At 42.3% G+C, this 26,848-nt stretch overlaps 12 protein-coding genes across 12 annotated transcripts in view; 4 read left to right on the top strand and 8 right to left on the bottom strand.

The window, feature by feature from the left end:
- LOC145698480 (endoplasmic reticulum disulfide reductase DNAJC10-like) overlaps positions 1-21,293 on the top strand; it is a 54,685-nt gene extending 33,392 nt beyond the window's left edge. Inside the window, exons 2-9 of the mRNA XM_081775683.1 lie at positions 17,880-18,126; positions 18,290-19,114; positions 19,182-19,416; positions 19,683-19,961; positions 20,011-20,193; positions 20,235-20,403; positions 20,447-20,744; positions 20,786-21,293. Coding sequence (XP_081631809.1) covers positions 17,917-18,126; positions 18,290-19,114; positions 19,182-19,416; positions 19,683-19,961; positions 20,011-20,193; positions 20,235-20,403; positions 20,447-20,744; positions 20,786-21,016 — 2,430 coding nt within the window. The 5' untranslated portion in view covers positions 17,880-17,916 and the 3' untranslated portion in view covers positions 21,017-21,293. The remainder of the gene's footprint in view (positions 1-17,879; positions 18,127-18,289; positions 19,115-19,181; positions 19,417-19,682; positions 19,962-20,010; positions 20,194-20,234; positions 20,404-20,446; positions 20,745-20,785) is intronic.
- LOC145697139 (uncharacterized) lies at positions 27-3,589 on the bottom strand. The gene is made up of 8 exons (XM_081774297.1): positions 2,253-3,589; positions 2,109-2,212; positions 1,941-2,050; positions 1,658-1,841; positions 1,299-1,505; positions 1,175-1,258; positions 371-621; positions 27-306 (listed from the first exon to the last, which is right to left on the bottom strand). Exons 1-8 carry the CDS (start codon positions 3,583-3,585, stop codon positions 144-146), a joined length of 2,436 nt encoding a protein of 811 aa, XP_081630423.1. The 5' UTR covers positions 3,586-3,589; the 3' UTR covers positions 27-143.
- Positions 3,609-4,586, bottom strand: LOC145697138 (uncharacterized). The gene is made up of 3 exons (XM_081774296.1): positions 4,068-4,586; positions 3,824-4,030; positions 3,609-3,781 (listed from the first exon to the last, which is right to left on the bottom strand). The coding sequence occupies exons 1-3, from the start codon at positions 4,303-4,305 to the stop codon at positions 3,672-3,674; spliced, it is 555 nt and encodes a 184-aa protein (XP_081630422.1). The 5' UTR covers positions 4,306-4,586; the 3' UTR covers positions 3,609-3,671.
- On the bottom strand, positions 4,643-6,002 carry LOC145697460 (uncharacterized). Its single transcript, XM_081774668.1, has 4 exons — positions 5,835-6,002; positions 5,562-5,786; positions 5,393-5,519; positions 4,643-5,346 (listed from the first exon to the last, which is right to left on the bottom strand). The coding sequence occupies exons 1-4, from the start codon at positions 6,000-6,002 to the stop codon at positions 4,904-4,906; spliced, it is 963 nt and encodes a 320-aa protein (XP_081630794.1). The 3' UTR covers positions 4,643-4,903.
- Positions 6,645-8,599, bottom strand: LOC145698481 (voltage-dependent L-type calcium channel subunit beta-3-like). The gene is made up of 9 exons (XM_081775684.1): positions 8,476-8,599; positions 8,295-8,429; positions 8,099-8,207; positions 7,688-7,839; positions 7,492-7,645; positions 7,247-7,447; positions 7,087-7,199; positions 6,909-7,039; positions 6,645-6,865 (listed from the first exon to the last, which is right to left on the bottom strand). Exons 1-9 carry the CDS (start codon positions 8,597-8,599, stop codon positions 6,647-6,649), a joined length of 1,338 nt encoding a protein of 445 aa, XP_081631810.1. The 3' UTR covers positions 6,645-6,646.
- On the bottom strand, positions 8,685-11,111 carry LOC145696260 (putative lipid scramblase CLPTM1). Its single transcript, XM_081773261.1, has 8 exons — positions 10,238-11,111; positions 10,099-10,191; positions 9,973-10,054; positions 9,743-9,930; positions 9,551-9,702; positions 9,377-9,506; positions 9,219-9,330; positions 8,685-9,171 (listed from the first exon to the last, which is right to left on the bottom strand). Exons 1-8 carry the CDS (start codon positions 11,096-11,098, stop codon positions 8,954-8,956), a joined length of 1,836 nt encoding a protein of 611 aa, XP_081629387.1. The 5' UTR covers positions 11,099-11,111; the 3' UTR covers positions 8,685-8,953.
- LOC145696258 (uncharacterized) lies at positions 11,135-14,336 on the bottom strand. Its single transcript, XM_081773257.1, has 9 exons — positions 14,216-14,336; positions 14,030-14,167; positions 13,091-13,725; positions 12,844-13,027; positions 12,592-12,802; positions 12,196-12,552; positions 12,028-12,155; positions 11,743-11,982; positions 11,135-11,648 (listed from the first exon to the last, which is right to left on the bottom strand). The coding sequence occupies exons 1-9, from the start codon at positions 14,326-14,328 to the stop codon at positions 11,513-11,515; spliced, it is 2,142 nt and encodes a 713-aa protein (XP_081629383.1). The 5' UTR covers positions 14,329-14,336; the 3' UTR covers positions 11,135-11,512.
- On the bottom strand, positions 14,373-15,572 carry LOC145696269 (uncharacterized). Its single transcript, XM_081773271.1, has 3 exons — positions 15,483-15,572; positions 14,886-15,388; positions 14,373-14,835 (listed from the first exon to the last, which is right to left on the bottom strand). The coding sequence occupies exons 2-3, from the start codon at positions 15,332-15,334 to the stop codon at positions 14,640-14,642; spliced, it is 645 nt and encodes a 214-aa protein (XP_081629397.1). The 5' UTR covers positions 15,335-15,388; positions 15,483-15,572; the 3' UTR covers positions 14,373-14,639.
- LOC145696267 (glucose-fructose oxidoreductase domain-containing protein 1-like) lies at positions 15,839-16,879 on the bottom strand. Its single transcript, XM_081773268.1, has 5 exons — positions 16,755-16,879; positions 16,484-16,548; positions 16,354-16,439; positions 16,100-16,308; positions 15,839-16,051 (listed from the first exon to the last, which is right to left on the bottom strand). Exons 1-5 carry the CDS (start codon positions 16,854-16,856, stop codon positions 15,854-15,856), a joined length of 660 nt encoding a protein of 219 aa, XP_081629394.1. The 5' UTR covers positions 16,857-16,879; the 3' UTR covers positions 15,839-15,853.
- A 2,129-nt stretch (positions 21,294-23,422) lies between the features above and the next one.
- LOC145696270 (transmembrane protein 39A-B-like) lies at positions 23,423-24,172 on the top strand. Its single transcript, XM_081773272.1, has 2 exons — positions 23,423-23,835; positions 23,879-24,172. The coding sequence occupies exons 1-2, from the start codon at positions 23,527-23,529 to the stop codon at positions 24,098-24,100; spliced, it is 531 nt and encodes a 176-aa protein (XP_081629398.1). The 5' UTR covers positions 23,423-23,526; the 3' UTR covers positions 24,101-24,172.
- A 35-nt stretch (positions 24,173-24,207) lies between these two features.
- Positions 24,208-25,244, top strand: LOC145699053 (uncharacterized). The gene is made up of 4 exons (XM_081776303.1): positions 24,208-24,622; positions 24,731-24,826; positions 24,933-24,978; positions 25,057-25,244. The coding sequence occupies exons 1-4, from the start codon at positions 24,460-24,462 to the stop codon at positions 25,061-25,063; spliced, it is 312 nt and encodes a 103-aa protein (XP_081632429.1). The 5' UTR covers positions 24,208-24,459; the 3' UTR covers positions 25,064-25,244.
- Positions 25,245-25,252: 8 nt separating this feature from the next.
- Positions 25,253-26,462, top strand: LOC145699051 (uncharacterized). Its single transcript, XM_081776302.1, has 6 exons — positions 25,253-25,750; positions 25,791-25,892; positions 25,933-26,044; positions 26,088-26,178; positions 26,220-26,349; positions 26,396-26,462. Exons 1-6 carry the CDS (start codon positions 25,697-25,699, stop codon positions 26,441-26,443), a joined length of 537 nt encoding a protein of 178 aa, XP_081632428.1. The 5' UTR covers positions 25,253-25,696; the 3' UTR covers positions 26,444-26,462.
- Positions 26,463-26,848: the final 386 nt, after the last annotated feature.

Here is a 26,848-nt window from a genome sequence, read left to right as displayed (position 1 = left end):
AGAGCAAGCAGCTGGTTCATTTTGAATCAGAATAGTGGTATTTATTCGCTACAAAAATAGACTCGGAATCAGCATCAGATATTGGCGATTTTTATGTACAGATAATTGAATGTCTAAAGAAGGAATTGAAGAAGTTAGGTGTTTTAATCATTTTTCTTTTCAGAAGCGTCAACTTCTGATTCGGCAGTTGAAAAGGACGCTGATCGCAGGAGAATGATCAGAATCGGAAGTACAAAGGTCAATCGATGAATGTTGACGAGACAGTACATTCCAGAGTAAACAGCTAGAATCAAAGCAGCATTTTTTCTATTCATAAGTTCGTAAACCATTCAATAGGGGAATCGGATTCATTTAATTTGACGAACTCGACCTTGGAAAAGACAATTCTAGTGCAGCCAAATCGAATGGGTATTGAATTGTTATTATGAGACCAGGAATGACTCCTGGATCTTCGGTGAATGGAATCGGCTCATAGGAATCCATCTGAACGCTGCGATGAATCCAGAAAATAAATGAAGGTAGAAGCAGGGCAAATTCTAGCAGCAAGCATAGGAGGACGATGAAATCGACCCAGAAGGTATCTCGTTCTTTAGGTTTTGCGTTACCGCTTTTCCGTATTTGCTGAAGATGGGATCCTACATTTTGGGCGTTTAACCCTTTGGGCGCAAGCCTGGCTCTATGGGTTGGCAGCCGCGTGGCGTTTTCAAACGCCACGAAGTTTTTCCCTTTTTTCAAGTATTTCTCTGTTAATTTCTCTGATTCTAAAATGACTGATACTTAGAAAATCGTTTGGGCCGTCTAAAGATGTCAATTTTATCTCTATTCATTAGTCCTAAATATCTGTAAATGTTCATCAAAGTTAGACCGAAAAACAGGGAAGCGAAGCGCGCTCTCCCTCTCCTTTCCCTTTCTGAAGGGAAAAGCGCGTGAGTAAGCCTATTTTAGGCGAATCGGACTTTTTCTTTTTGATTTTTGAAGAAGTTTTTCTTGCGTTAATTTTATTTTGAAGTGACCATTATGTAGAAAAATGTCCAATTTTTTCAGAAAAGTGAAAATTTTATGAATTCATTAAGAAATTCACAGAGAAATGGTCCGCCAAAGATCCCGTGGCGTTTAAAAACGCCACGTTCGCCTAAAGGGTTAAATTATAAAATATATTATATGGGATCCCTAAATAAGCGAGATCAATGAAAGATGCAAGTATAATCGGCAAAAGAGCACTTGCACCGTTAGTTTTGACAAGGATCGCCGAGCACGCCTAAATTTTTGTTAGACGGGAGGTGATAAATGAAACTCACCAAAATGAGAAGTTTGACGCTAAACAGCATTTGAAAGAGGTCGAGGAATCTGCCGAAAAGAAGCGCCGTCAGACGGAGGAGAGCATAAACGCAGAATGCAAGCGTCTCAAGAAAGACTCCGGCAAATAGAAAGCAAATTATGCAAACGATCGGATGAAAGAGCTCCCGAGAGTCAAGAACCTCAGAGTCTGGCGCAAATTTACTGTCCTGAATAAAACATCAAAGTCGAGAATCTACTTCAAAAAGCGGCGCCCGACAGGATTATAAGCAAGTTTATAGACCTGCAGGCGTTTTTAATGCACTCTAGGAGCCTTTTGCTTATCAAATTGAGTAATTTATAACAATGTTTTAAAACTAACCTTTGCTGGAACTAGCCACTCGAGCCAGGATTTAGTAAAGGCTCCGTGGCAGATTGAAAGAAGCGGACAGATATAATACGGCTTGGAGACGAATGAAAGCACTTCCCAGAAAACCCAGGTCGCCTGCTTTCCTCGGACGATTGACGCCGCCACGAAGGCTGCTTGAACGACAATAAAAGAAACTGAGTATTGAGTCTTTGAATGACAGACATTTTCGTGAAACAGGAAATTTTACTACTCTTTTTAATTGTCCCAAAAGGGAATCTTTTTGAAAGACATTCCTATCACAGACCAGTATTCTCTGAATAGAATGTCGAAGACGGCGAAAATATTGACATTGAGTGTCATTTTCATGTTTTCATCTTCACCAATAGCTGGAAGCACGATAACCTGTGTTTGGATTCATACAATTCCAGTCAGTAAGAGGAAAAATTATAAAAATCCCTCCCTGAGTTGTGCTTTCCTTCGTTGCTCGAGTCAACGAAACTGTCAGATTATTTCTTCCAATGATAGAGGCTTTGCCATTTTCGCGAACGATGAGATGAGAGTCACGATCTAATAAAAAAATAAAGTTGCGATAGGAGCATTCTTATACCTGTAGAAATGTCAAATACTTGATAAGTCATCAGTAACCCTTCAAGTTCCACGATCGAAGGTCCTTTCAGCTCGATAGTCTTTGTGCTCATGCCTGGAATCCACTTGAATAATCCACTGATAACATATGGCACGACGACTACGTCATTTGAAGCAATAACTGCTCGAGAAACATCCCCACTTGTTTGAATGAATCCATTGGAATCAGGAGTGATAGATGTTTGAGTGAAGAACTCTTTTTCGCTGATCATGAATGAATTTGATAGTTCTTTCTCGACTTGGACTCGATGGATGTCTCCATACACAATAAGCTGTACATCTTGTTCGACTTCCGGTAGCTTGTAAGATCCCTGTGCTAGACGTAAATCAGTTGTTTCAGAATTGGGACTGTCTGATTCAGCAAATACTGGAGGTGAGTACTGATTACTAGAATTCGTCTTCTCAGCCCAATGATAATTCAGAACTTGGGAAATTTCTTCTGGATATCTGCGAGTGTCATAAATACTCCTCGCTGTGGCAAGAACAAGACCATTATCCCAAACCAAGCTTTGGTGATCTTGAGAAACCCAAGTTCCAGGAACAGATTCGCCTCTGATAAATTTACATTCTTCGTCGAAAGAAAGGGCTGATCGAACTTGTACATCGCGAAGACCTCCTACAACACTGAGACATGGTACTTTCAGCTTTTCATTCCAGTGCTGCGCGGTAAATCTCTTTAGAATCCTATCAGAAATCACAGGATACGCATGAGGACTACCGAGGGTGAGCAAGAAGTTGACACGATCGGCGAATTGATTTACCACGGCTTTAGCGACCATACCTCCCATCGAATGTCCGACAATTGTTAATTTCGCATCAGTGGGATAGTACTCGAGAATTTCTTGAATCGCACTTCGTACGAATTTCACATGATCTTCGAGGGGTCCCCCGTAGATGCCCGTAAGTTCTTCCTTTAAATCAATAGCGTACGTGTGAAAATACGGAGCTTCCTTGGCTTTCTTCCATTTATTATAGAGCACGGAACCGATAGAGCGACACTGTTTGTAGGAGCCGCCAGAGCCAGGAACAAACAAAACTGGCCAAGCTGCACTATCGCGAAAGCCTTTTGCGATTTCATTTTTGAAGTACTGGCCCTCGCCGTAGAAGTATAATCCATAGGAATTACGCGAACCGCTTTCGGCTAGTTTGATCTCATGATACCGTGGCTTTTCCCACATCCAAGTCATCTTTGACTTCTGATCCACAAACATTCGATACATGTGATAGCCACCCATAAAGGTGAATCCCCATATTATAAAGAGCTTTCCGAGTCCCATTGTCTGAAAAATAGACATTCGAAATCGGTTTTATGAAAGTATTGAAATCAAGGAAGAGATTATAAATTACATGGCAGTGAAAAGGATTGGAATGAAGTTTAGGATTAACGCTTTTGTTGCTTGAGAAGATCCCTGGTACTGATCTTGGTTGTGTTCTTTCCTCGACCAAATGCATATTGAGTTCTATCGTCCAGCTCATTTTCATAAATCGACGCTAAATATTCTTTGAGATTCTGAACGAACACGCGCTGCGTACTTTGATGGGTATTAGAAGGAGTCAGCAAGTGACGAATGTCTGGAGGCAAGGAGGACAAAGAAACTTGCGGTATAGAAGAAGTATCAACAGGGTCATCAGGCACGGGAGGATCGGGGAGGTCAAAGTCGTGGACAAGATCAGAAATATTCAACGGCTCAATTTCCTTTAGAATGTCATGAAGCGCGTAGATAGTGTTCCCAGTGAATGCTACCGAATAAGATCAACGAATTCGAAAGACAGATACCTGGTGGATTTTCAGCTGAAATAGAATGAGCCACAAAATTAACAAGATCCGGTTCATTTGCGATTGCAGTTTTTGCCTCAGAAAGCAATTGTTTCTTCAATTCTTTATCATTGAAAACTGTTCGTTTTTTGTTCTGAAGCAAGGTGGCTTGAAGAAAGATGCTTTGCTGAAAAGTGGATTCCGGCATTTGGAGATCTGCTCTCACGTCTTTTTCGTGGAGAAACTTGACGCACTCCATCGCATTGCCTGGCCAAATATACTCGACTTCAGCGGATCTGGACGAAGAAGTTCTTTTCGCCGGCAGAAGTTTGATCGACTTAATTTCACCCCAAGTTCTTACAATATGCGAAATTTCTATTGTCAGTTCTTTCTCCTGCAAGGGGCATTTCAGCGGTATTCAAAATTAAGAGATGATTAAACTGCCGATAAAGAATGTTTCTCAATTTTTAACTCTTATCCAGACACAAGAACCTTCGCAGATTTCGGCGCGAATTCGAGCTTATTCATTTCACAATCAAGAAGCTGAACAAGTCTTTTTAATTTTTTTTTCTTTATTTTTTCGCAAAAAGCGAGGACTTAAATATAATATTTAACAATGTACAGTTGTCTTTTCGTCTCTAATAGTTTTAAAAATTAATGTTCAAAATGGAGTAAAAGTTGTAAAGGAAGAGAGCAATTAAGAGGATAATTGCTAATGTGAAGGCCCTACTTAAAGTTGATCAATATTTGGGAAATATTACTGATTTTTGAATCTAGCTATTTTGGAAAAGTAAAATGATTAGGTTGTTGTTTCACAGAAATTATGAGATTGTGAGATTGGCAATTTATGAAAAGAGTTAAGTTGCACTGGCTTCCGTCGAGATTCCATTTTCCGACGCCGTCTTCGCCCGTTGTTCGATCCAATCGTAGAAGAGCTTCGAGACTTTCTGAAAAGCGATCTCGTACTCTTCATTCTTCTTCTTGATCTCGCTCAAGTCTTGTGGATCCAGCTCTTTTTCCTTCTTCACTTTCTTGCTTTTAGTTTCGCTCGATTCATTCTCCTGCTGCTCTTTTTTCTCTTCTTTCATTTTCTTTGGCTGTGGCTGCTCTGGTTTCTTGCTGTCTCCTTCGATTTTCGGGCTTTTTAACTTTGGCTTGAAATCGGGCAGTTTGGAAATTGTCGGACTCAGGTTGGGAATCTTGGACTTGACGGGGCTTGGAAGAGGCTCGGGACGGCGTTTTAGCTGTGGAGGCTTTGGAATTGCACTTTCGCGGCTTGGCGCTTTCTTGAGCGGAGGCGCTAAAAATCGGTTGAATCTATTTTTACTCTAGAAATTTCTCCTTACGTCGAGGTTTTGGCTGAACTGGAGGTGGGGACGGCGATTTTTTTCGTTCCGTTGGCTTCTCTTTGGCTTCAGCTTCCGATTCTTCGCCGGATGAGTTGATTGAGATAATTTGATCGCGAAGAGAATCCTAACAAAGAATTGAAATCAAGGAAGAGGGCAAAATATAAACCTGTGGCTCTGGGGAAGATCTATCAGGCGACTTTTCAAAGCTGCGATTTTCTCTTAGTTCTGCTGCCGTTGGCTCTTTTCCCCGAAGTAAGTTGACATTTTCTCGCGCGATTACGGCGGCACGGCGCGGGGGTCGTCGACCTCTTTCGGAATTTACATCACCTTTTACGGACCGGCTCGCTTCCATGTACTCTTCTGTGTCTTGGAGATTCTTCAATTCTTGCGGCTAAAATGGCGCTTTCAGAAAATGTGAAATAAAAATGAATGTGCGTACAATTCTCTTTTTCCGAGGTTTCTTCGCTGGTACTGACGGTTCCGCTTCTTTCACATCTGACGGGGGAGCATTCACGATGTCCCGAAGGTTCAGTTTTGGTTTTTCTACCGATACATCGCTTGCTTCAGAAACATCCGACTCAACGATTGAATCAATAATGGATGTCATAAGTCTAAACGTTTTATTTTAAAAAGGATCGATTGATAATTTTTAATGAATTTCGTTATTAATGGAATAGTAGCAATATGCAAAAGAAAAAATACAACAGAATCAAAATATTTTGAATAAATCAGAACATAGAAGAACGCATGCAAAAATAGAATGAATAGAAAACGAGCAAGCTGAGATTTGAGATCATGAATCCGGCAGAAAAGGTGTGAGAGAGAGAGAGTATCTTGCATTTTTTGCTCATATAATCTTGTGATCATTCAATTTTTTTTCGATTTTTAAGGAATTTAATCTCTCCTAGCCTAAACTGCTCGCCTTTTTGAAGTCAGACAGAAGTAGATTCGTTTTTAGAAGAAATGTTTTTATTGCGTTTTGATGTCAAAGGATAAGTTTTTATTGAAGAAATAGTCGAGCTGAAGAAAACATAACGAGGAGGAACGTATTGGAGAAGGTAAAAAAACAGTCGCCATTGTCGATTTTGAAGGACAGTAATTTGATCATTCGGAATATTTTCAAAACGAAATTGCGAATAGGTAAATTCACAGATGAGGATTTAAATAGTACTGAGGAGGAGGAATGAAACATCGGGGTAGAATGAAGAAAGAAAGAGATAAGCGGGTGTTTGTAAATTACCGGGGAGGGGGTCATTTTTCGAGGGGATGGGTGGCGCGCCAGTATGCTTCCAAGTATTCGCCGAGATGTTCGCAAGCGTCGGAGAGCTGATTCTCGTCTAGAATAACGTCGAAGCTGTCAGGAGAGCAGTTTGCCAGTTTTTCGGCAACGAGCATTTGCGTGTTCATGAATTTCGATTGCGTCTTGCCGCGCGACTTGATCAAGCGACGCAGTACTTCTTGGTTTGTTACCTAAAGGGATGAGATAGGGCATTTTTGACAGAAAACTCGCTACCTTTAAATATACAATAAGCGGTGCAAGCGATGTTTTAGCAAGCTGCGAAGGAAGGTTTGCTGCGTCAGCGTCCAGCACCAACAATTGGAGCCCAGACGCAAGCTCAAATATTCGATCGATCTCTTGCTCAACTAATCAAAACAAATAACCATCCCGTTTCTCTACGCGCAAAACAAACCTTCAGCAAGAGTACATCGCTGGTGATTTTTGTCAAGCATTTTTCGCTGGAGTCGTTCAACGCCAGGATTCTGTCTCTTTGACAGCGACAGATCAGCTGTTACGCGAGTGATGCTACAAATAAGTGTAGATAATTGTTTGTCACAAAGTGTGATGCTTACTGTATCCTATCTTGAAAATGGCGCTTGAGGAAATCGAAGATAACTTTTTGCATCATGTCAGTCACTTCGTAGCCCTTCAGGCTGGGTCCAACGAGCACTATTGGTCTCGAATTCGGGACAACATCGTATGGGTTGATAAGTGATTGACCTCTTCTGAAGAAAGCCTTTTTCTTTTGACCGACGTTTTCATTACCATCGGCGCTAGAAAAACAGTTAAACGAACGAATAAAAGAAGAGGCAAGTACCCGGCTCTGAGGGGGTTCTTCTTCCCCTTGCCAGCTCGTATTTGCTCCAACTTGGCAGCAGAAGGGACAAAGCCTAACTCACAGCCTTCGCGAACTAATCTTCCAATCCACCAGTCTGTTGAGTATTTTTCCTTTATATGAATATAGTCACGAGCTAAATTGGAAATTTGATCTTATTCTATTGTTCAAAATCAACCTTCAAAAGTAACTTGATTCCCACTGGCCGGACAGTCGTCGCATGGAACGCCGTAAAAGAAAATATTTGCTCTCACGGCAAAGGCAACTGGCTTCGTTTGTGCGTTCTCTATTCGTGATAGAGCCTCTGCTAGCTCTGTTCCTGGTTTGACGCTGAAGACATTGTTACGTTATGTTTCTCTTATTCGAATTAGTAATTTTTGTGCAAGTTTGTTAGTAATGTTAGTACATTAGTAACCACAAAAAGGATTATATAGACATGAAAGATAGATGCAATGAAAGAAAAAAGAGATGAGAACCTTTCTGGTGGGCATTTTTTGAAGCATGAAATTATAGAAGCTTGTTGTTTGAGTATTTTACTAATGTGAATATGAGATGGCTTGTTTTGTGAATGTTTGAATAGGGAATTTACCGTCGAGGTGTGATATCTTCGGGCCGGTTTATGTTTGTTGTTTGGCGCGTTGTTTCAGACTCAAATGTTACACTTTCTTGGGCTTTTTTCGGGGTCGTAAATTGTCCCACTAGAATTTTGCATGGATTGATAATTAAAACAAAGATGCGACCCTATTCGTTGGGATTCTTTGGTTGGAGTGGGAAGGCTGGCGAACCTTCCATTTGAATGTAGGAATTGTTGTTCACTCGGCCAGCTTCTATGGAGCTGGTCTCGTTTTTAAAGCTGGAAATCTCCTCTGCCAGACAGGGAAAATCATCAGAACAGACAGAACTTTGTGATGAAGAAATTACTACGAGAAAGCTCAATAACAAAGGACAAAGATATTCGGAAGGTACCTCTGCTTGGTCTGGAGAGGAAAGAATCGGCGCTACTCTCAGTTGTATTCTGTTTCGTGAGTTTTTCGACAAATGCGTTTTCGATAGGATACTTGATAGATTTGACCACCCGGGCGGAACTCATTTATTCCACCTTTCTTTCCATCCAACTTTTCACCCGAAAACCAAGAGTGAAAATTGCTAAAAATGAAGGTCGATTAGGTCTCAGGTCTGAGGTAATCAAGGCAGTCTATTAGTATTACAGTAATACGACTTTACTGATTGATACTGTAACACGCAGCGGACGCTTATAACAAAATAATTGAAGGAAATGCATAATTGCACAATTACATGTTGGTGGACTTAAAATTATTCTACAAATATTGTTTTTAATGGCATTTTCAGATTTTCAATGCCACACATGGAAGATATGGAGTTGCGTTGAATGGCACACGCAAGAAGTATTAAAATTCTAGATAAATTGGTCTAAGAAGACTGGCTAGTCGTCCTTCTTCTCTTCAACTGTCTTTTCAGGCTGGCTTGACTCCTCTTTGTTTTCGATGGCAGCTTTCTTCTCTTCCTTGATTTCTTCGGGTTTGGCATCACCAGAAGCTTGCTCGCCAGTTATTCCAAATTCGTTTCGCCGGCTCATATCTGTTGGGTAGATCCACTTCTGGTAAAGATAAATCAAGAAGATAACGTCATCGCGGAGACAACCTACGATTGTTACAGTCAGTTAGGCTACTGGGTTTTAGAGACATTACCGATTCTGTACAAAGTGGGCATTTGAATAACAAAGGCAAAGAGGTCGTCGATAAATGTGTTGAGTGCTTTGTAAGTCATCATTCGCCAAGGCAAATGAGCCGTTGATTTTAGCTGAATGAAAATGTAGAATGAGAGAGTGCAAGCGAGGTCCACTTACCTTGTAGTTAATAAATAATTGAGGAGTCATAGCAATAAAGCCGAAAGTCAGAAGGAAGCCATATGCAGACTGGAGAACAAAGCTGTACCAACCGCGATGCTCGTTGTAATATAGACTGTAGACCATGTAGCTAAAGAAGAATGAACATTTACGATAAATTGAATGGTATGTTACCAAGCAGCGAGGGGGAAACAAACCATGCCAAGGTACTTGAACGCTAGCTTGTCATATTCAGATGTTTCCGAATCGCCACTTGATCGATTCTCCTTGAATTTGAAGCCCATGAAGTTTGACTCACCGGGAGCAGCTCGTTCAACAATGATACACTAAATAACAATCAGTAGAGTCCCTTAAAACTTCGCATACCTTCGTGACCTTCCAAAGCTCAATGAGGAGCCCGACGCCGATCGACACTTTGACCATAAAGTTGGTATCGTTGTCGCATACATAAAGGAGGACAATCAGTTGACAGAAACAGTTGAATAAAACTGCTCTGATTGAGAGTCCCTGAATGTTTTCTCGTGACTTCCAGAACTGGATATCGTTTTTGAACGCTAAAAAAATCATTCAAAACGCTACATTGAAACTCAACTTACCAAGCATTTCGAAAACAGTGTGCGAGATAGAAACTGCGACTGTAAGAGCAAGGAGCCAAGGTTGAGTCTCAAGGATCATTTTCTAAAACCGATATTTAAGCATAAGATTAACCAGATGTCAGTTACCTTCATCGCATCTTTATCTCCCTCAGCTTCCTCTGCGTCTTGAATCATGGAAAACATTTCCGCGTTGTATGACTGAGAAAGATAGAGCTGGAACTAAAAGAGAAAATGGTGATTCTTAATAATATAAATCTCGCCGAACCTTGAACAAGCTGAGCGGCTGGAAGCAAAGGTGAACTTTGAGTGTCTCGTCAGTTTTATTAATCGGCTTGTAATCTTCCTGTAGATTCCACCAGTCGTTCAAGTACAGAACAGGATAATAGTTGCCGTTGTTGTTGAAACGAATGTATCTATCAAGTGGCGCTGGAATTTTCCCCTGTGGCCAAGCGGTATGATCGTAGACGGGTGATATCGTCAGGTTGCCGTGCCAGTGGGGAAGCCACTCTGTAGTCCCAGACTTTTCTTTGTCTTCCTGACGTTCAGTTCCTCCAGAGAGAAGGTTCACAGTCTCTTGATATTTCTTCTTGCGGATCTTTGTCATGCTCTTTGACGTCGAAGTCACAAAGTTTTTGCCATAGTTTTCAGCTTTCGGATTCGGACTTGTTTTCGAAGGATAAATGTAGCTAACAAGAAAGAGTGATCCATTGTTTCTCAGTTGTTCGTATTCTGCGTTCAAATCAAGTTCGAGTTCTTTGTAAAAGATGGAATCCTGCGTTTCGCCCTCGTTCCACAGGCCAAAAGTCAGCTCTTTTAGTTCCCACACAGGTTCGTGTACTTCAAAGTCTACTTTATTCGTTTCGATAAGATATGCGCTCATGTCGTAAACAATCGCCGGCTTGAATAAATTTGTCGATGGTTTGGCTGCTGGAGATCCCGGCGCAGCCGCTTGCTGGTTCGCAGTTTGATTCTGCCCGCCTCCTTTGAACCAGTTCATGATCATCCAGAAGAACATCATTCTGCCGACCGTGCCCATGAGCATTTTGAAAGTAGATTGCTGCTCGGGCTGGCCGTTCGGCGCGCCCTCCGCTTCTGCAGCGGGAGGCAACGCTCCTGCGTCCGCCATTTGATTATCTAGACAACAAAGAGTGAGTAGGATTCATTTATATTCAACAGTTGCTTCAGTATGTATATGCCCAGAAATGTCACCACACTTTTTGGGAATGAAAATCAAAAAAAGAATAAGGATAGAAAGGGGAAAGAGATAGAGTAACGGATCAGTAGCGCAGATTTCAAAGTCGACAAATGTCACAAGCAAGAGCAATTACAATTTAAGATTGTTGGCATAAGTAAAGTAGGCGAGACTTTTTCAATTCGCGAATCTTTACCTTGTAAGACGTGCGCTGCAACGTACGAGTTTCTGTTTTGCATAATCGAATAAAACTTTTAAGAGTTAGAAACAAAGATAGTTAAACTTAATCAAAATAAATAGTAGTAGATAATAGGGAGAAATAAATATAGGCTGGGAAAGATTGAACTTTCAAAGGGTATCTTCTGCAGGATCAAGTAAGGGCGGGTTGGTCGGGTGCCGACAGTTTTCTTCATGCCGATCGAGGGCCTTCTCGCTGGAGAAATAGAAGAGACACCCAGGACACTTTAGATTAAAGTACTCCGATCTAAAAATGCGGTATTCATTTTGTGACGAGGAGTTTTAGTCTGGCTTTGTTTAACTGCAAATATACAGAAGGCTCGTCATAAAACCACGGGTACCTTTTACTTCTGAATTGTAAATATCGATCGCGATGGCGATTCTTCATATGCGTATCGATCATATCCTTGCAATACCGTGGCTCGGAGCACAGTCTCGCCCCACAGTGCTCGCAAATTACTTCAATAATTTGCGGAACATCAAGGGACTTCTCGCAATCATGCTCGGCCAGCTGGTCCCTGTCGACGAAGCAAAAGCGGCAGATATCGCATTGGTAGGGAAGAAAGGTTGTCTTTTTGCGACTAGGATTGAGAGTAAGGAGTTGTTTTGTGGTAATTTTTGTCTACCGGAAAGCCGCGTTTAGTTGAGGGTGATGAGCGGAAACGTGGAAAATCAGCTTGTACAGAGCTCGGCTGTCTTCGTCTAGATTGTATCTCACTTCGCAGTAGGGGCAGTGGATCATCTCGGAATAAGTCTGAAATATGTTATAAACTTTGAGACACTTCAAAATTCACCTTGACTTTGATTTTCAGCAGCGGTTGGGAGGTTTTTTCAGGCTCAGCAACAGGCTCTGCTTCTTCCTTGAATTCATCCGAATCTCGAACAGGATCTGGTTCTCCCTTGATACTCGCAGTTTCCAACAGAAGTGGATCTTCGAATATTTTATCGGGGTCATATTCAGAGTAGTTGTCGTCAGACTCCATGTTGTCGTCGGATCGGGGACGCTTCCGAATGTAAACATCGTGTAGATCACGACTGTAGGAAGAACACACACCTTGACGCATTTGCTTGTGCAATCGAAGCTGGTCAATATCAGGGAATCGAAAGTCACATGTTTCACAGATGAATGGCCGGTCAATGCATCGCATGAACTAAAAATAATTAATTGGCCGTCTGTAGTCTTGTTTTACCGTTGCGAAATGAGTAGGATGCCACTTTTGAATGTGATCTGCGAGCTTTTCTTCTGAACTGAAACGAAATTGGCAATGGAAGTGTTCATTGAAAGGGCAGAGTCGTCGATTCCGATCTATCAAATCGTCAACGATGTAGGGGCGAAGGTCGGCTGGATTTTCGGCAAGTTCTTCACCAGCTTTGAGCGAACTTTCTTCGAAAAGAAGCTCCCTGAATGAATCTATAAGACAAGTCAGGAAGAGAAAGATAACCTGGTGCATTCTGAGGTAGGTTTATATGAGGCACAGATCTTCTTGTATTTGCGAAGGTGTTCTCGTAGACTTTGAGAGGAGGAGTATCGCCACGAACATGAGGGACACTGATATGGACGGTCAAGGGATCGCATGAAGTGATCCCACTTGTCGTTGTGCTTTCTGCTCACGTGAGCTTCAAGGGCTAACGAAGTCTATTTGTGGTGAGAATGGAGATTCTTTATAAATGTCAGAAATAAAGAAAAACTACACCATTCCTTGAAAGTCGCTTCGCAGGGATGATAGGGACAAAATGAAAGGCGCCCAGAGAAGAAAGCTTCCGCTCTGCTGCTTGGGCAGGTTAAAATCACATCGACTTTTTGACCTTCCGCCTCTTTGGGATTCGAATCCGATGTTCCAGAAGTGTACTCTTTGCACAAATTCAGCAGAGATTCTCTCGTCTTTGATTTCGAACGAGAATCACGCTTTTCTAGCTTCTTTCGGACGAAGAGTCTGACTGAATCAGCCGGCGACATGTTCCTCGTGTCCTTCATCTCTGACGCTTGCCGTTTCGTTCCTCCGGGAGTTCCTCTGATGAGGCTTTCGGGTTTTAGGTGCTTCATTTTGAAGTGCGCGTCGCGGTCGTCCATTGAAGCAAAGAATCGGTCGCATTGATCACATGGCAAGTGCAGAACATCCGACTGTTTTGTCCGCCACTTGTCGAGCTTTTCCTTGTGATCGAATTTGACATGGCGGACGATTCCGTCGCGTTTTCCCTTGAAATCGCAGAAATCGCATTTGTACAAGGATCTTCGAGGTTTCGAACTCTCTGGCGTTGGAACTGGGGATTCTAGTTTTGAGCCGGTCTTCTTTTGAGCTCTGTCTGGCGAGGATTCGTCCACACTAAAATTTTCCTTACCAAAAAGTTTTAATAAAATCCACCGCTCACGGCTGAGTTTCAAAAGAAGATTTGGACCAATTAGGCAGCCTTTTATTATTATTTTCTGAGAAATTCTCATGCTCATCCTTCATTCTCTAGATACCAGCTAATCACACTGTAAAACTGTATATGATTCTAGGAAACTAAAGGTGCGACATTCTCCCCCACGATTTGTAGGCGGACCCCGTGATTCTCGCCAGATGGATGAAGGAGTCAATTGAAGGTACCGGGGAAGCAGCTGAAATTGAGAAAGAAAGAATGACCAACCTGAAGTTACTTCCAGGAGACTCAAAGCTAGTACAAGGAGAATCACCGACAGAGTTTTGAGCTGAGGTCGTCAAAGCAGTCGGCTGTTCTGTCTGCTCGTTCAGCCAATGTTGCGTTTTGCTACGAGAGACAGATTTCCTGAAGAAAGGTACGTTTGATTTCAATTTTATGAGAGGGAATGCTCACTCTAGCTTTGCCCAGTCATTTTCTCTGATGTGGGAGATTCGGTGCTTCCTGATATCGGCCTTTCTATGCTCCTCGATGACTTGCCAGCAAACCGAGCATTCCCACGTTGTCATCTTCGCGTCATCTGAATTTATGAACATTAGGAACGGATTGAAGTTAAATAGGAATAGATATCATTCGGAAAGAAGTGCTGGTAAAGAACAGAAAGAAGACTTGCTGGTAAATGAATGAAATTGAGTTAGAATAAATTGTGAATGGCTGAACTGACGCCGGCTTTTACTGGTACTACACGATTCGACGGCGTATCAGTAATGGCCGAGGTGCGCAACTTACAGAAAGAAAAAAAGGTATTGCACGAGTAAACATTACTTTGAAATTCGTATTATTCGGATGATGGAGGGTTAGAGGATTAATGGTCATATTTTCAGATCTGAAGATGGTCGACGGTCTCGACGTAGGTTCCGAATTCGGCCTGGAAGTGAAGCTGCTCGAGTTTGAGTTCGTCGCCCATTTCAACGCCTTCGACCTCGCCGGATTTATCCGAACGTCGGAGAGCATCGAGCACTCCTTGAACGTATAGAATATCAGAGAACTTGCCAATGGGCGAGTCGTTGATCGCTCTGAAGGATTTTTTATAGCACACATTCCACTGAAGGTTTCCTCAACTTACGTCTCATTCCAGGATCGCGAATCCATTCCGCCAGTTAAGAATGAGTCCTTTCGAGGAGATGATAAATATCTGAGGATTTCTTTCTCTGAAGCATTAACTAAAATTCCTTCATCCCTTTCCTTCACCGCCTCGAGCAACTTGGGAAGGCCCATTTTGACGAGTGACTCTCTATCAGACAAAAGCTGAATATTCCCATTGCTCGTTTCAGCGGCGGCATCTTGGGTTTCAATCGCTATCGTCTGCGCGCCGCTCTCAGCAAAGGTTTTCTTCACCTCCTCGTCTGCCTCGCCGCTGGTCTCTTCCGTCTTATTATTCTTCACGTCCTTCTCGGGCGATACCGAGTCAGCATTCTCAGACTCGTTTGTGTGATCAGCATGATCTTCAGCTGATTCGTCACACATTTGGGAGGCGGGTCTGATCTCGATAACACTTTCTGTTCGAGGATGCATGCTTTCCAACAGATAGCCAGGAGTTGAGGTGATGTTCAGGCTTGAATCTAGTCTGTGAACCGGGATTCATGTGCACACTTTCTTCTATTGAGCTATTTTCGTACATATATTGCAATATTAGCAACAAGCCAAATCTAATCCCATTCCTAAATACGCCCTGTGAGCAAGTTATGACGAGCTCAAATTCGAAGATCTCCGAAAACGCAATCGTACCAGAGCAGAGAGTGCCTAAAAATGATCAAATTAGCGCGGTGGTCTCTCTTGATTTGAAATCAAACCCGAGGGAAATGTTAGTTGAAAAGTGGCGAATGAGTCACAAGAAGGCCTCGCCGGGCTCCTTGACGTCGTCCCAATCGCTCGAGTAGCACATTCGTCAATGACGTGGGATACAATATCTATCAGACAGCCTCCGAGCAACGATAGAGCACCGCCTCCTTGACGCTTGGGTTGCAAAATATACCGGGCGAGTATCTACGACATTCCGAATCAACAAGAATCACGATAGAGAGCAAGGAAGCATCAAAACAACTCGTGTTTATCTGATCTTTGTAATCTTTGCGCAAGACACTCCTGTCTCCCTGACAGAACTATTTCAATTTCTAATAGGAAAATTGTTCCTTCAGAATGTGTAAAAAGCGACTGTTCTCGATTCTTGGTAATTTTCCAACCCAACATGGCCATTCGATGATCCGTCTTCCAGTGTTCTTTGCTCTGCGCCTATTTGAAGATAAAGAGTTCAAATAAACAAACGAGCGGCTCAAGTACCTTTGACTTCATCTTTGCCTCGACCATGTAGACTTGTCCGGCCGACGATTTGATGAAATTCCTCAACTTGACGATTTGCTCAATGAAGCGGACTGGATTCAGCGCGGCGGCGAGCAGCTGGGGATAGTAAGAAGCCGCGTCGAACATTTTTCGAGTGTCGCGCATGTTCAAACCGCCGGGAAGTGTGCACAGGACATGCTTGCCGATGCCTGAAATGATGAAAAGGGTCTCTTCGGGCGGAGATCACTACCCACCGAGCGCATTCGCGCAAATCTGCTGATGAGTCGGCGGTGGAGAATCGATAATCACCAAATCGACTTCGGTGTGCAAGACGAGCTCGCTGAAAATTCGCATGAAAACCGATGAATTCAATCATTGACATACCGAATGGATGTCGTCACGTATGGGAGATTGAGCTTCTTTTTGACTTCGATGGCTTGTTTCTCCGTCTAAGAGTCGGTAAAGGTCAATTTCGATTTTTGAACAGGAAGGGTCTTCTGGAAGGAAATTTCAATTTACATAACTCCCAGGGATTATTGATTCCCAAAATATCAAGATCTCGGATGAGCTAAGACCTGACCCAGCCAAATTGCTGTCAAGAAATTTCGTGACGATTTTCGTAAATTTCAGGAGAGATTTTTTGAAGAGGACTTACCTGGGCCCATACCGCCTTCACTGGGAATCCTGCTTTTCTCAAGTGCTGAACAATAAACTCCGGGTTTTCGCCTGGAAAAACGCCCACTCCAGGCAAGGCCATGTTTGTCTTAACGAAATCGATTACAGTTTTGAAATTATCAGCAGATTTCTCTTCTGTAAATAGTAAATAAACAAGAGAGTTGGAAGGAAGATCAGAAAGAGATAGATACATGTATTGGCGTTTCAGAAAAAAAGGGATTGGTCGTAGCTACTAGCGGCGATTGGCGTAGAAAGCTGAGGGAATGCATTATGCATGGGCCAAGTAGAGGACCGAGAAAAACGCGCGCAGAAGAGGACGTTCTTCATTCCCCGTTTGGTCCTCTGATTAGCGCTCTTTGAAGCCGTTTCTTTCAGGGATTTTCATCTTGGATTTTCGCTCAGAATAGATGTTCAAATTGAATACGGAAACCTTCATAATCATCATGAATTCTTGAATTGACAACGCTTCTTTTCGGCTCTTGAAGTCCCAACTATTTCATTCCATCATATCTTCTTTAATTGTTTCTTTCTGAAAAAACTTCATGTAGAAGCGAACATGCTCTTGTCTGGGTCCGGATCATCTCTTTTTGCGTTGAGCTTCGCCCTCCCCCGCGCAAGCCAATCACGCCAGTCGACTTTCTCTATTCAACTGGAAAGCTTTGACTGCCATGCTTACGAGAGACTCTTTCGCGACGCTAGAATACTTCAAAGCGCTCTTTTCACTTCAAAATACTAAGTTTCAGAAAAAATACTTAAAATTAATCTTTTCTGATTTAAAAATTATAAATAAAATTATAGAGTTATTTTAAAAATAAAAAAAAAACAGTTCTTTCCTTTATGAAATTTGAGAAAGGCGAAAATGTACCTCTTTTGATTCTAAAATTAGGCCACGTATTCTTACGAGTTACCCTCCACCGATTCGGTGGCACCGAATACCGGTAGATGGAACGTTAGGTTTTTCAATTCGAATTTGCAAACTGAGATTTCTCGGTTTTTTTCTATCAATTAACGCCTAAAATGTGGCCCTGGAGCCAACTCATAGAGATTATTCTGGCTTTTTTGCTACAGAAATTTGACTACAAAAGCGTAACATTTTGTGTTTCAGAGAGCCTGTGTGGATTTCGAAATCGTTACTAAAGAAAATGAAGAACTTGCTGTTTTTGTTCGGCTTGGTTGCGCTTACGAGTGCTGTCAACAACTCTGAATATTATGAAAAACTGGGCGTGGATAAATCGGCGACTAGCAAGGAGATCAGAAAGGCATTCAAGAAGCTGGCACTTACGATGCACCCGGACAAGTCAGACGACCCGGACGCGCATGAAAAATTCATGGAACTGAATAAAATTTACGAGGTACAGAGTCTGTACTACAGACAATAATAATTAATTAATTATAGTCAGGAGAATTGATACGAAAGGTGTGTTTCGAGGAAATCTCTAGAAACCCGAATCATAAGAATTATTTGAACCTCCCCCTGCGATGCTTATTTGAAACTTCACGAAACTTTGCTTTTAGGTTCTAAAAGACGATGAAACGAGAAAGAAGTACGATCGTTGGGGCGAAAAAGGTTTGGAAGAAGGATTCGGCGGAAATCGCTATGAATCCTGGAGCTTTTTCCAAGAAGAATTCGGACTCTACGATGACGACCAGGAAGTACATGTGTTTGATGCTGTCGAGCTGCAGGCAGCGATGGCGTCAGATGATGTCTGGATGATCAAGTTTTATTCGGAGCGATGTTCTCATTGTCACGACATGGCCCCCGCCTGGAGAGAAGCAGCGATTCAACTGGAAGGAATCGTCAAGCTTGGAGCAATCAGCTGTCGAGATTATCGAAGAACCTGCATGAACATCGGCATCACCGGCTACCCAACAGTAATGGTCTTTGAGCAAGGGGCGCAGCGATACCAAATTTATCACGGAGGAAAATTCGTCAGAAGAGGAAAGAAGTTCACGCTCCCAAAGACCGTCGAGAATTTCGTGGATTTTGGCGTCAAAAGCGTTTCCCATCGAGTCCGAGCGCTGAATGGAATCGTTTCTTTGCCCAACTTCATCAAGAAACCTTGTGTTTATATCTTGTCCGACGCTGATGGCGAATTTAATTACCCGAAGATCCCATTCGAGTACCAACTTTCCGTCGGTTTTGGTCAGGATGCTTATGCTCTCAAAATCGACTGCACGAAAGATGTTTTGCCAGAACTCTGCAAGAGGAAATCGTCGACGGAAGAGAGCATGTTCGTTTTCCCAGCTGGCGTCAGTCCTGTTGATTCGGCGGAGAAAGGAGTTGAGCTTGATGGATTTATCGCGAAAGAAGTTATTTTAAAAACTCTTAGTTTGATTCAAGTGCCCGAGATTTTAGGAACCGGTTTCGAAAGATCTTTAAATTTAACATCATTTAGCTAGACTCTAGCTGCTAGAGCATGTCAAACCTGAGAAAGACCCAAAAATCCTCGACAACATTCACAACGAAAAGAAAATCATCGCTCTTGACTTTGGAACATTCTCTGAAGAGCAAAAACTTGTCCTCAAACGACTGCCCAACTATTTCGTGAAGAACTCGAACATTTTCCGAAAGGCCGACCCGTTCGCTATCGTCGACTGTACTGATGGACTTATGAGAGCATCGTGCTCCAAGATCTTTGGGAGTAAGACCAATTTGCTGATCTTCTCAGGAATGGAATTTCATAAAGTTGTGACAATAATTATTGCTGTCCACTTTTACTACACAAAATATCGCAGAAACTAATACCTTGCCTACGCAAAAGAGATTTTTTGTGGGTTAAGGTTCATACATAAAGCCAATCAGAAATGGCAAAATGGAATCAGTTTGATTAACCTCGGATTCTTATCAGTCAAATAAAGTCCGTACGTGACGCTGACAGTATAAATTATGATGTTTTTTTATTCCAATGATCAGGACATGGAAAAGGCGCGTTTGAAGTCTTCCACGACGACTGGAACCTGATGAACATCGGCGAATTCGCCAAAGAAGTGCTCAAGACTAGAATGCACACTCCGTCCCTTTCATCGCTCGATGAGCTGCTCTCCGATGGCTCGGAATGGATTCTTGATTTCTCAGCGCCTTGGTGCCCTCCGTGTAATAACTTTTTACCCCACGTCCGTCACGCTTCAACGATTCTGGCACAGAAGAACGTTAAAATTGCCTACATAGATTGCGAGACCTATCCAGGTAGAGCGTCACTTCTTTCGAGAATACCTTTTTAACTCATTTTAATTAGGAATCTGCAACAAGTACGGAATCAGAAGCTATCCAACTCTTCAATTTTACGGAACAGACAAGGCTGGAAAGCAAGTGAAAGAGACATACAGCGGCGACTACGACTGGCAAGCGCTTGTTGAATTTTACGAGGATATCAAAAACCCCAGTGTCCGAAAACTCGATGCGAAAATTTGGCGAGAAGGTAATCGACATAAATGTCTCCTATCAATTATTTGTTTCAAGAAATCATGCACCGCCCCCACGAGGAAATTTGGTTCATTGACTTTGCTGCGAGCTGGTGTCGACCCTGTAATCGAATGTTCCCTGAGTTCAAAAGTGCTGCCAAGCAGCTTCAAGGAACGGTTAAATTTGGCCACGTTGAATGTCCGGAAAACCAGGAGCTCTGCGAAAGGTACCTTTTTATATATCTTCAATCATATAAAACACAATGATAGTCTCGGGATTCGATCATATCCAACGCTGAAATACCTTGCTCCACGAAAGCAGGGCTCTCCCGTCAACACACCGCAAACGTTCCCATATCAGCAAAGAGATGAATTCGCATTTATTCACTTCTTATCGTCCGAGCTCAATCGCTTCTCACCAATCGCAAATGCCTCGCCTCAGAAGAATATCTTCAACTACATTCAGAGAGTTCACCAAGATGGAAGACATGTTTTGATCGATTTTTATGCCAATTGGTGCAGGCCTTGTAAACAGTTTGAGCCTTACTATCAGCTTGCTTCCATAAAGGTAAAGGACTAACTGAAACGCGTATCTATCCGATTTTTTAGTACAAGGAGACCGTTTTATTCGCGAAAGTGGACTGTGCGAGCTCAGCGCATCTCTGCCGCGGACTCAATCTCGCGGAGTATCCAACATTGATGTTCTTCCCACACGGCGGAGGCCAGCGAAGTATCATCCAGACCGAGTTCGACATCAAAGACGTCCAGGATCAGTTAGACCGCGTTCTAGCGAGAGCTCCAAAACTCCCTCCTAAACCCGATCCTAAAGACGAGCTGTAGCGATTTTAGAATAATTTCATGTTGTCTTTTTATGTAAGAATTGTAAAAACATATCGATCTGGGGAACGATCGATAGATTTAGGATATATATTTATGTACAATTTACGATTTTACAATTAACCGCTTTTTCCTTTCAAACACTGTGATTGATTCAGTCCTTCTTATCCACTTTTCTACACTACTATTTCTGTATTTCTGTATTCAGTGCAATTTCACAAAAAGAACTATTTCACTAAAGTGCCTTTCAACTTCAACCGATAAATAATATTTACTGATCGACTTTTCTAATTCTTTAACGCTTTAGATATTACTGTAATAATCTGGATGGGATTAGATGCCACGCTCGCGCCCCAATATTTGATGTTCAAAGATGAAGTTAGTTGCCCGATTTGCAAAGAGATACTTGATGTAAGTCCAGTCGTTCTCTTCCTTGTTTCCATGATTCTCTCTTGTTAGGCACCCTTCGAAGTTCAATGCTGCCAAGGACACATGTGCCAGAGTTGCTTCATGGAGACGCAAGGACGCTCCGACGAATGTCCTCTTTGCCGGAAGTCCCAATTCACCGGCCGAAAAGGGCGAACCATGTCGATGTTCCTCGAGAAGTTCCAGCTCGTCTGCAACCATTGCCACTTGACAATACCATATGCCCAGTTCAACGAACACAAAAAGAATTGCCTCCCCGAAAAGCAGTGCGAACACTGCGCCGTCCACATGAGCGAGAGTGAATTTGAACGACACACGAAGTGCACCCTCGAGCTCCAGAAAAAGCTCGATTTGGAGATTTGCAAGCGTTTCTTTCTGCTTCATCCGGATATGGAGGCGAGGGACTTTTTCCAAATGCTGCGAGATTTCAACCCCGAATCCGTCAATCTCTCTTCCATGAATAGAGCCAACGAAAACACCTTCAGAAGCGTCAGTTTGAAGGAACTCTTCGAACGCATTCGGGTAAATAGACCGCTATAATCATCAGTCGTTTATTTATGATTGTTTTAGTTCTATACCATTGATGATATCATGGCTCGCAGAAACGAAAATGCAGATGATGCTGGCGATGACATAGAAGAGATCGAGATCGAACACCAAAAACCCCGATCACGAAGCTCATCGACGGAATCGTCGAATTCATGGAATACGTCGACGACTTTGAAGAAGAATCTTCCGATAACCAACCCATGGCCTCTTAAAATTCCTCTCTCTATTTTCTCAGTTTATTTTTTGCATCGTTAACCTCTGTCTTTCAAGTTTTAAGTTCATATGTGCTCAAGTTCAGTGCCATTCCGTTGCCATTCCAATCGCTGGAATAACTGCTCTTGGTCCTAAATCCTGCTTACTTCAGAAAATAAAAACAAAATGCCTAAAAAAGCGAAATCGGAAAAGTCAAAGAAAGAACCAGTAAAGAGCAAAAACAGCTCAAACGACGTTGATAAAGCGTTCGTCAAAAAAGCAGACTCGACGAGTGCGAATAAAATTCTAGCGCAGATCACTATCCCGCAAATTCCATGCGATGCGATTCAACCTTGGTCAGATGCGTTTCATACTTGCTTTATCATGTTTTACTTGTTTGATGCTCTTTGTGGGCAGCATATTTATTTATATAAAGTAAGGTCAAAGTGTGAAATCAGTATCGATACAACATAATAATTCAGCGCTACTGGTGGTGGCCCGTTGGAGTATACAGTCAGTCCTCCGCCATGAATACAGACATGATCGACACTCGGATATTCATTTTCATTCTGCTCGCCATTTTTCAATATGCACTGGTAAAACAATTATTTTTAGCAATTGTTAATTTTTGTAGCCAATTTGTCTTGACAAGTTCACATCAGCTTGGAGCCGCCTTGAAGGTGAAATATTCTCAGTGAGGTCAATCGCTAGTCGAAGTAATATCACCGAATATTTGACGATATTCTTCATGGGTTCATGTATGCAGATATGGTTCATCTGTAAGTAGTATTACTAACGACGGAGAATAAACCAATTTTCAAGCTCTACTGACGATTATCTGTCATTACCTGAGTATTGGAAATTATATGGCAGTTATTCTTCTTGCTCTACCGATTTTTATCAAAACTGTTATTGGGGTATGAACACGACATATTTTCAATTTCTAACTTCTTTCTTAGCTTTATCACATGATGTTCTTAGCTTCCAAATGTCGAAAAAGATATGGCCCCAGTGTATCTATGTCCTATTTCGATCTATATTCTGAAGCTAGAAACTTCTTTCTTTCACAAGAAATCATCAATCATTTCGGCGAGAGCGGGGACGTCAAAAAGACCAGATTAGAGGTCCACAGCTTTCTCGATGACTTTGGAGTCCGTCTTATGTGCGCTATTCCATCAGCTACGGGATTTATCTTTTGTGATAAATAAATTAAATTATATCAATGGATCGAGTTATAAATCCCAAGGAAAGCACTCGAAGGTGCTTACTACATCTGCTACATCTCTTATCTCTTTTGCCCGTCGAATCTCGCTGCGGATGCTGCCTGGCCTACAGTGCATGCAGTAATGATAATAATGAACATGCTCATCTTCCAACTTTCTCATACGATCTCTCCAATCTACCTTCACTCTGCTTACAAAATCACCTGCCAGCTCGGCCAGTGGAAGAAAGTCGACGGACCAGCGAATGCATCTGAAGCAGAAGATCCAGAATGGAAGGATGGCGAGCGATATCCAAAAGGAACTATCGTCAGGTGGAACAATCAGCGCTGGAAAGCCATCGGCAAATTCGTCAATGCTGCTCGCCCCGGTCACAGAAGAGAAAACTCGTTTTACAAGATTTTTGGCCCGAGTCTATTTTTATACATCTTCATGGTTTGTCAGAATATGTCTTTGCCTTCAGTAAAACTTCATTTAGATTTGCTTCCAAGTGACAATTCTGTCTTTCCAGTTGGCGCTTATGCACGATGCTCAGTACGATCGACTCATCGCCATTTGCTGCGAACAATTCTGCGGCTACTGGAACCTCTTCCGCCTCGTCAGAAATTATATCACAATCGAAAAGTGTTACCAGCTCAGCTCACCGCTGTGTTATGAGCCCGAGATTATCTTGTCAAGAATCTCACAAGCTTCTCAATGAAAACTTCAAACTTCAGTGTAGTCTGTCTGTTATTCTGTATATTAACGCCTGTGCAATAAAGATACCTAAACTTGCTAGAATCAGCATTTTTCGGAGGAATCGAGACTTTGCGCGGGATTTATGCAAGAAGTCTCGATTCATGCAGCCATTTTGTGATGCAGATAGACGAATTCTTTCAAAAGAGTTCAACAAACTCTAAGTAAGAATACAAGAGAGCAAGTCAAATAAACAGCTCGTTCATCAAAACGGGTTGAAAGTCAAATAAAACTGATCACCGCGGGGAACGTCGCGGGCTGGACGAGGCCGAGTGCTTTGTGCTCCTTTTTTCTTTAAAAGAGAAGTTCGACCATTTAGTAGAGATGAAGCTGTTGCCATGCCTTCTTGTGGCTCTCACTCAAGGAGCAGATCCTTTTGATCCTGCTTATTCTTCTTCAGGAGAAGAACCTACAAGACCAGCGAACATTCATGAGAACCAGCCGCCCCTTCAACAGGGCGACATTACTCTCTCATCAGACTCTTCAGGTTTCTAGCGCCTCGCACTTTTGCTTTTTGAAAAACTCCGCTCGAGTTATATCAGCTTGATATGCTTGTCTTCTTTGTATCAGCTTCGTTAAATGCATGCTTCTCTAGGCAATGATTTCCCCGAAAAATCGCAATATTACGAGTCCGCAAATTATGAAAACCTTGTTGATTCTGGCACTGCTGCTGTGACAGAACCCAGTGCAGTTTGGGCTTCACAGATTAACGCAATTAAAGTAAACGCTCTTAATGTATGCGCTTCGCAATAATCAAGATTAATTCGCAGAACTGATATTTCCCAAACTTACAAAAGATACTTATCCACTTGAAGATTACAACGACGAGTACTCAAGCGATCTCTCTCAACAAGGAACCGTTCTAAGTTTGTAAAGCCTCGCGTTTTCAGTTCTATAGAACAAGAGAACAATATATCGAACCAAATAAAAAGAAACAACTGCTGTTCCAGTTCCATTAGTCGTTACAGAAGAGCCGGTACTTGACGAAGAATCAGGAGCCCCATCTGAACCAGCGCCAGCACCAGTGGAACCTCAACCAGTAGTTATCGACCCAACGGTTGTCAGGAATCCAGAGCCTGCTTCCGTTACCGAGGAAGAAGACAATGCTCCTGTTGATGTAGCTGCAGCTGTTGATGGTGATGCTGGAGAGTCTCAAGTGGTCGACAACTCCGCTCCCGTAGAAGAGCCTGCCACGGAGGAAGATCTCGTTTCTGCTCCAAGCGTTGCCGAAGAGCCTGAAACATCCGTTGATACTGCTCTTCCTTCGAAGAAAGAAGCAAATGATGACGACAAAAAGGGACCCAGACCGAGTCCCAAGCAAAATCTTCCAGAAACTCCTGATCTAGTTATTGCCGTCGACATCGCATCTCTTGACGAATCCAAGTCTACTCAACTCCGTGACTTTGTCAAAGATATCGTCAGCCGATTGAATCAGGACTACAAAATTGGTGGCTGTTTAGATGAGCTGAGAATTGGTATCTTTGAGCACGATAGCGATCATGTCAATATTCTTGTTCGCGGCAGCGACTACAATACTTTCCTCGGAACAAGAAAGAGTTGCATGGAAGCTGATTCAGACCCCGACTTTATTGCAAACGATCTTCTTTCAAGCTTTGTTAGTGTAAATTCTGAAAGTAGAATTGTAAAAAATTAAGGATGAAAACTGGGTTCTTCGACCCGTCGAACAGAAGCATGAGCATGTCGCCGAACATGGTGGTGAGCACGATAATGAAACCGAAGAAAACCAGGCTACTCATGTCTGTATTCATGATATTTACGTTTCCGAATTGATTTTAGATGTTCCTTCACTCCAAGGCTATGCTTGACTCCTGGAAGAATGAGCGAAAAGGACAAGTCTGGAGAAGGCTTCACAGATGGAACTTCAGCACCCGAAAAGTTATTGTCTTTGGTAATTTTAATTGTCATCGACCTTCTTTTATATCTATTTCAAGTGCACGACGCTGAAGATTCAGCAGAGTTCTACAAGGGGTTGGGAATTCAAGGCAAAGAACTTGGATACGAGATTATTCCTGTTGCCATCAGGTAGAATATTGCTGATTATATACACTCAATCATTGTTGTAGTGATGATATGGATGCTAAAACAAAGCTTCATCAAATGGCACTGAAGACTCAACGATCTGGTCCACTACCTGCTATTACTCTTGACATTGGAATGGAAGAATCCGCCCGCGTTATTTCTCAGTATCTTTCGGTATGAAAAGGGTTAATAGGGTTGTGATCTATGTTTGTGTTTTTAGAGCACTGCAGTTTCAAAGCCATACACTGCTCCACTTCCAAGCGAATAAATATTAACCATCTTTTCAATCTGTACCTCAAATGTACCACTGCTTATAAAATAAGTCAAAAAAAAAAATCAATCAAGTCTCTTCCAAAATTTTTCAACTTCGGCCGAATTCTCTTTTCTGAACACCTTGACCGCCAGCCGACGGAGAAAGGTAGCGCCCCGCCGCTTTCTGTTTTTCCTCGGATTTCCTGTCGACGCAGCAAAAGATAAACCGCCTTTTCTCATTTTCCACTATTATTGCCAGTAAAATGCTCACTTTTTGAAAAAGAGAGAAAGAACTAAAATGTTTATAAGAGGAGCGCTTGTCTTTTACAGTCTAGCGGTTTTTCTACGAGCAGAAGATAATATTGAGGTATTCTTCTACAATTTTCTTCTTAGTTTTATATGAAACTAGGCAAGAGTTGCT

Source organism: Oikopleura dioica, chromosome 2 (genome assembly GCF_907165135.1).
Source record: "Oikopleura dioica chromosome 2, OKI2018_I68_1.0, whole genome shotgun sequence".
NCBI classification, from domain to species: Eukaryota; Metazoa; Chordata; class Appendicularia; order Copelata; family Oikopleuridae; genus Oikopleura; species Oikopleura dioica.
Note: the sequence above shows the minus strand (reverse complement) of the source record. Positions and strands in the feature narration are given on the sequence as shown.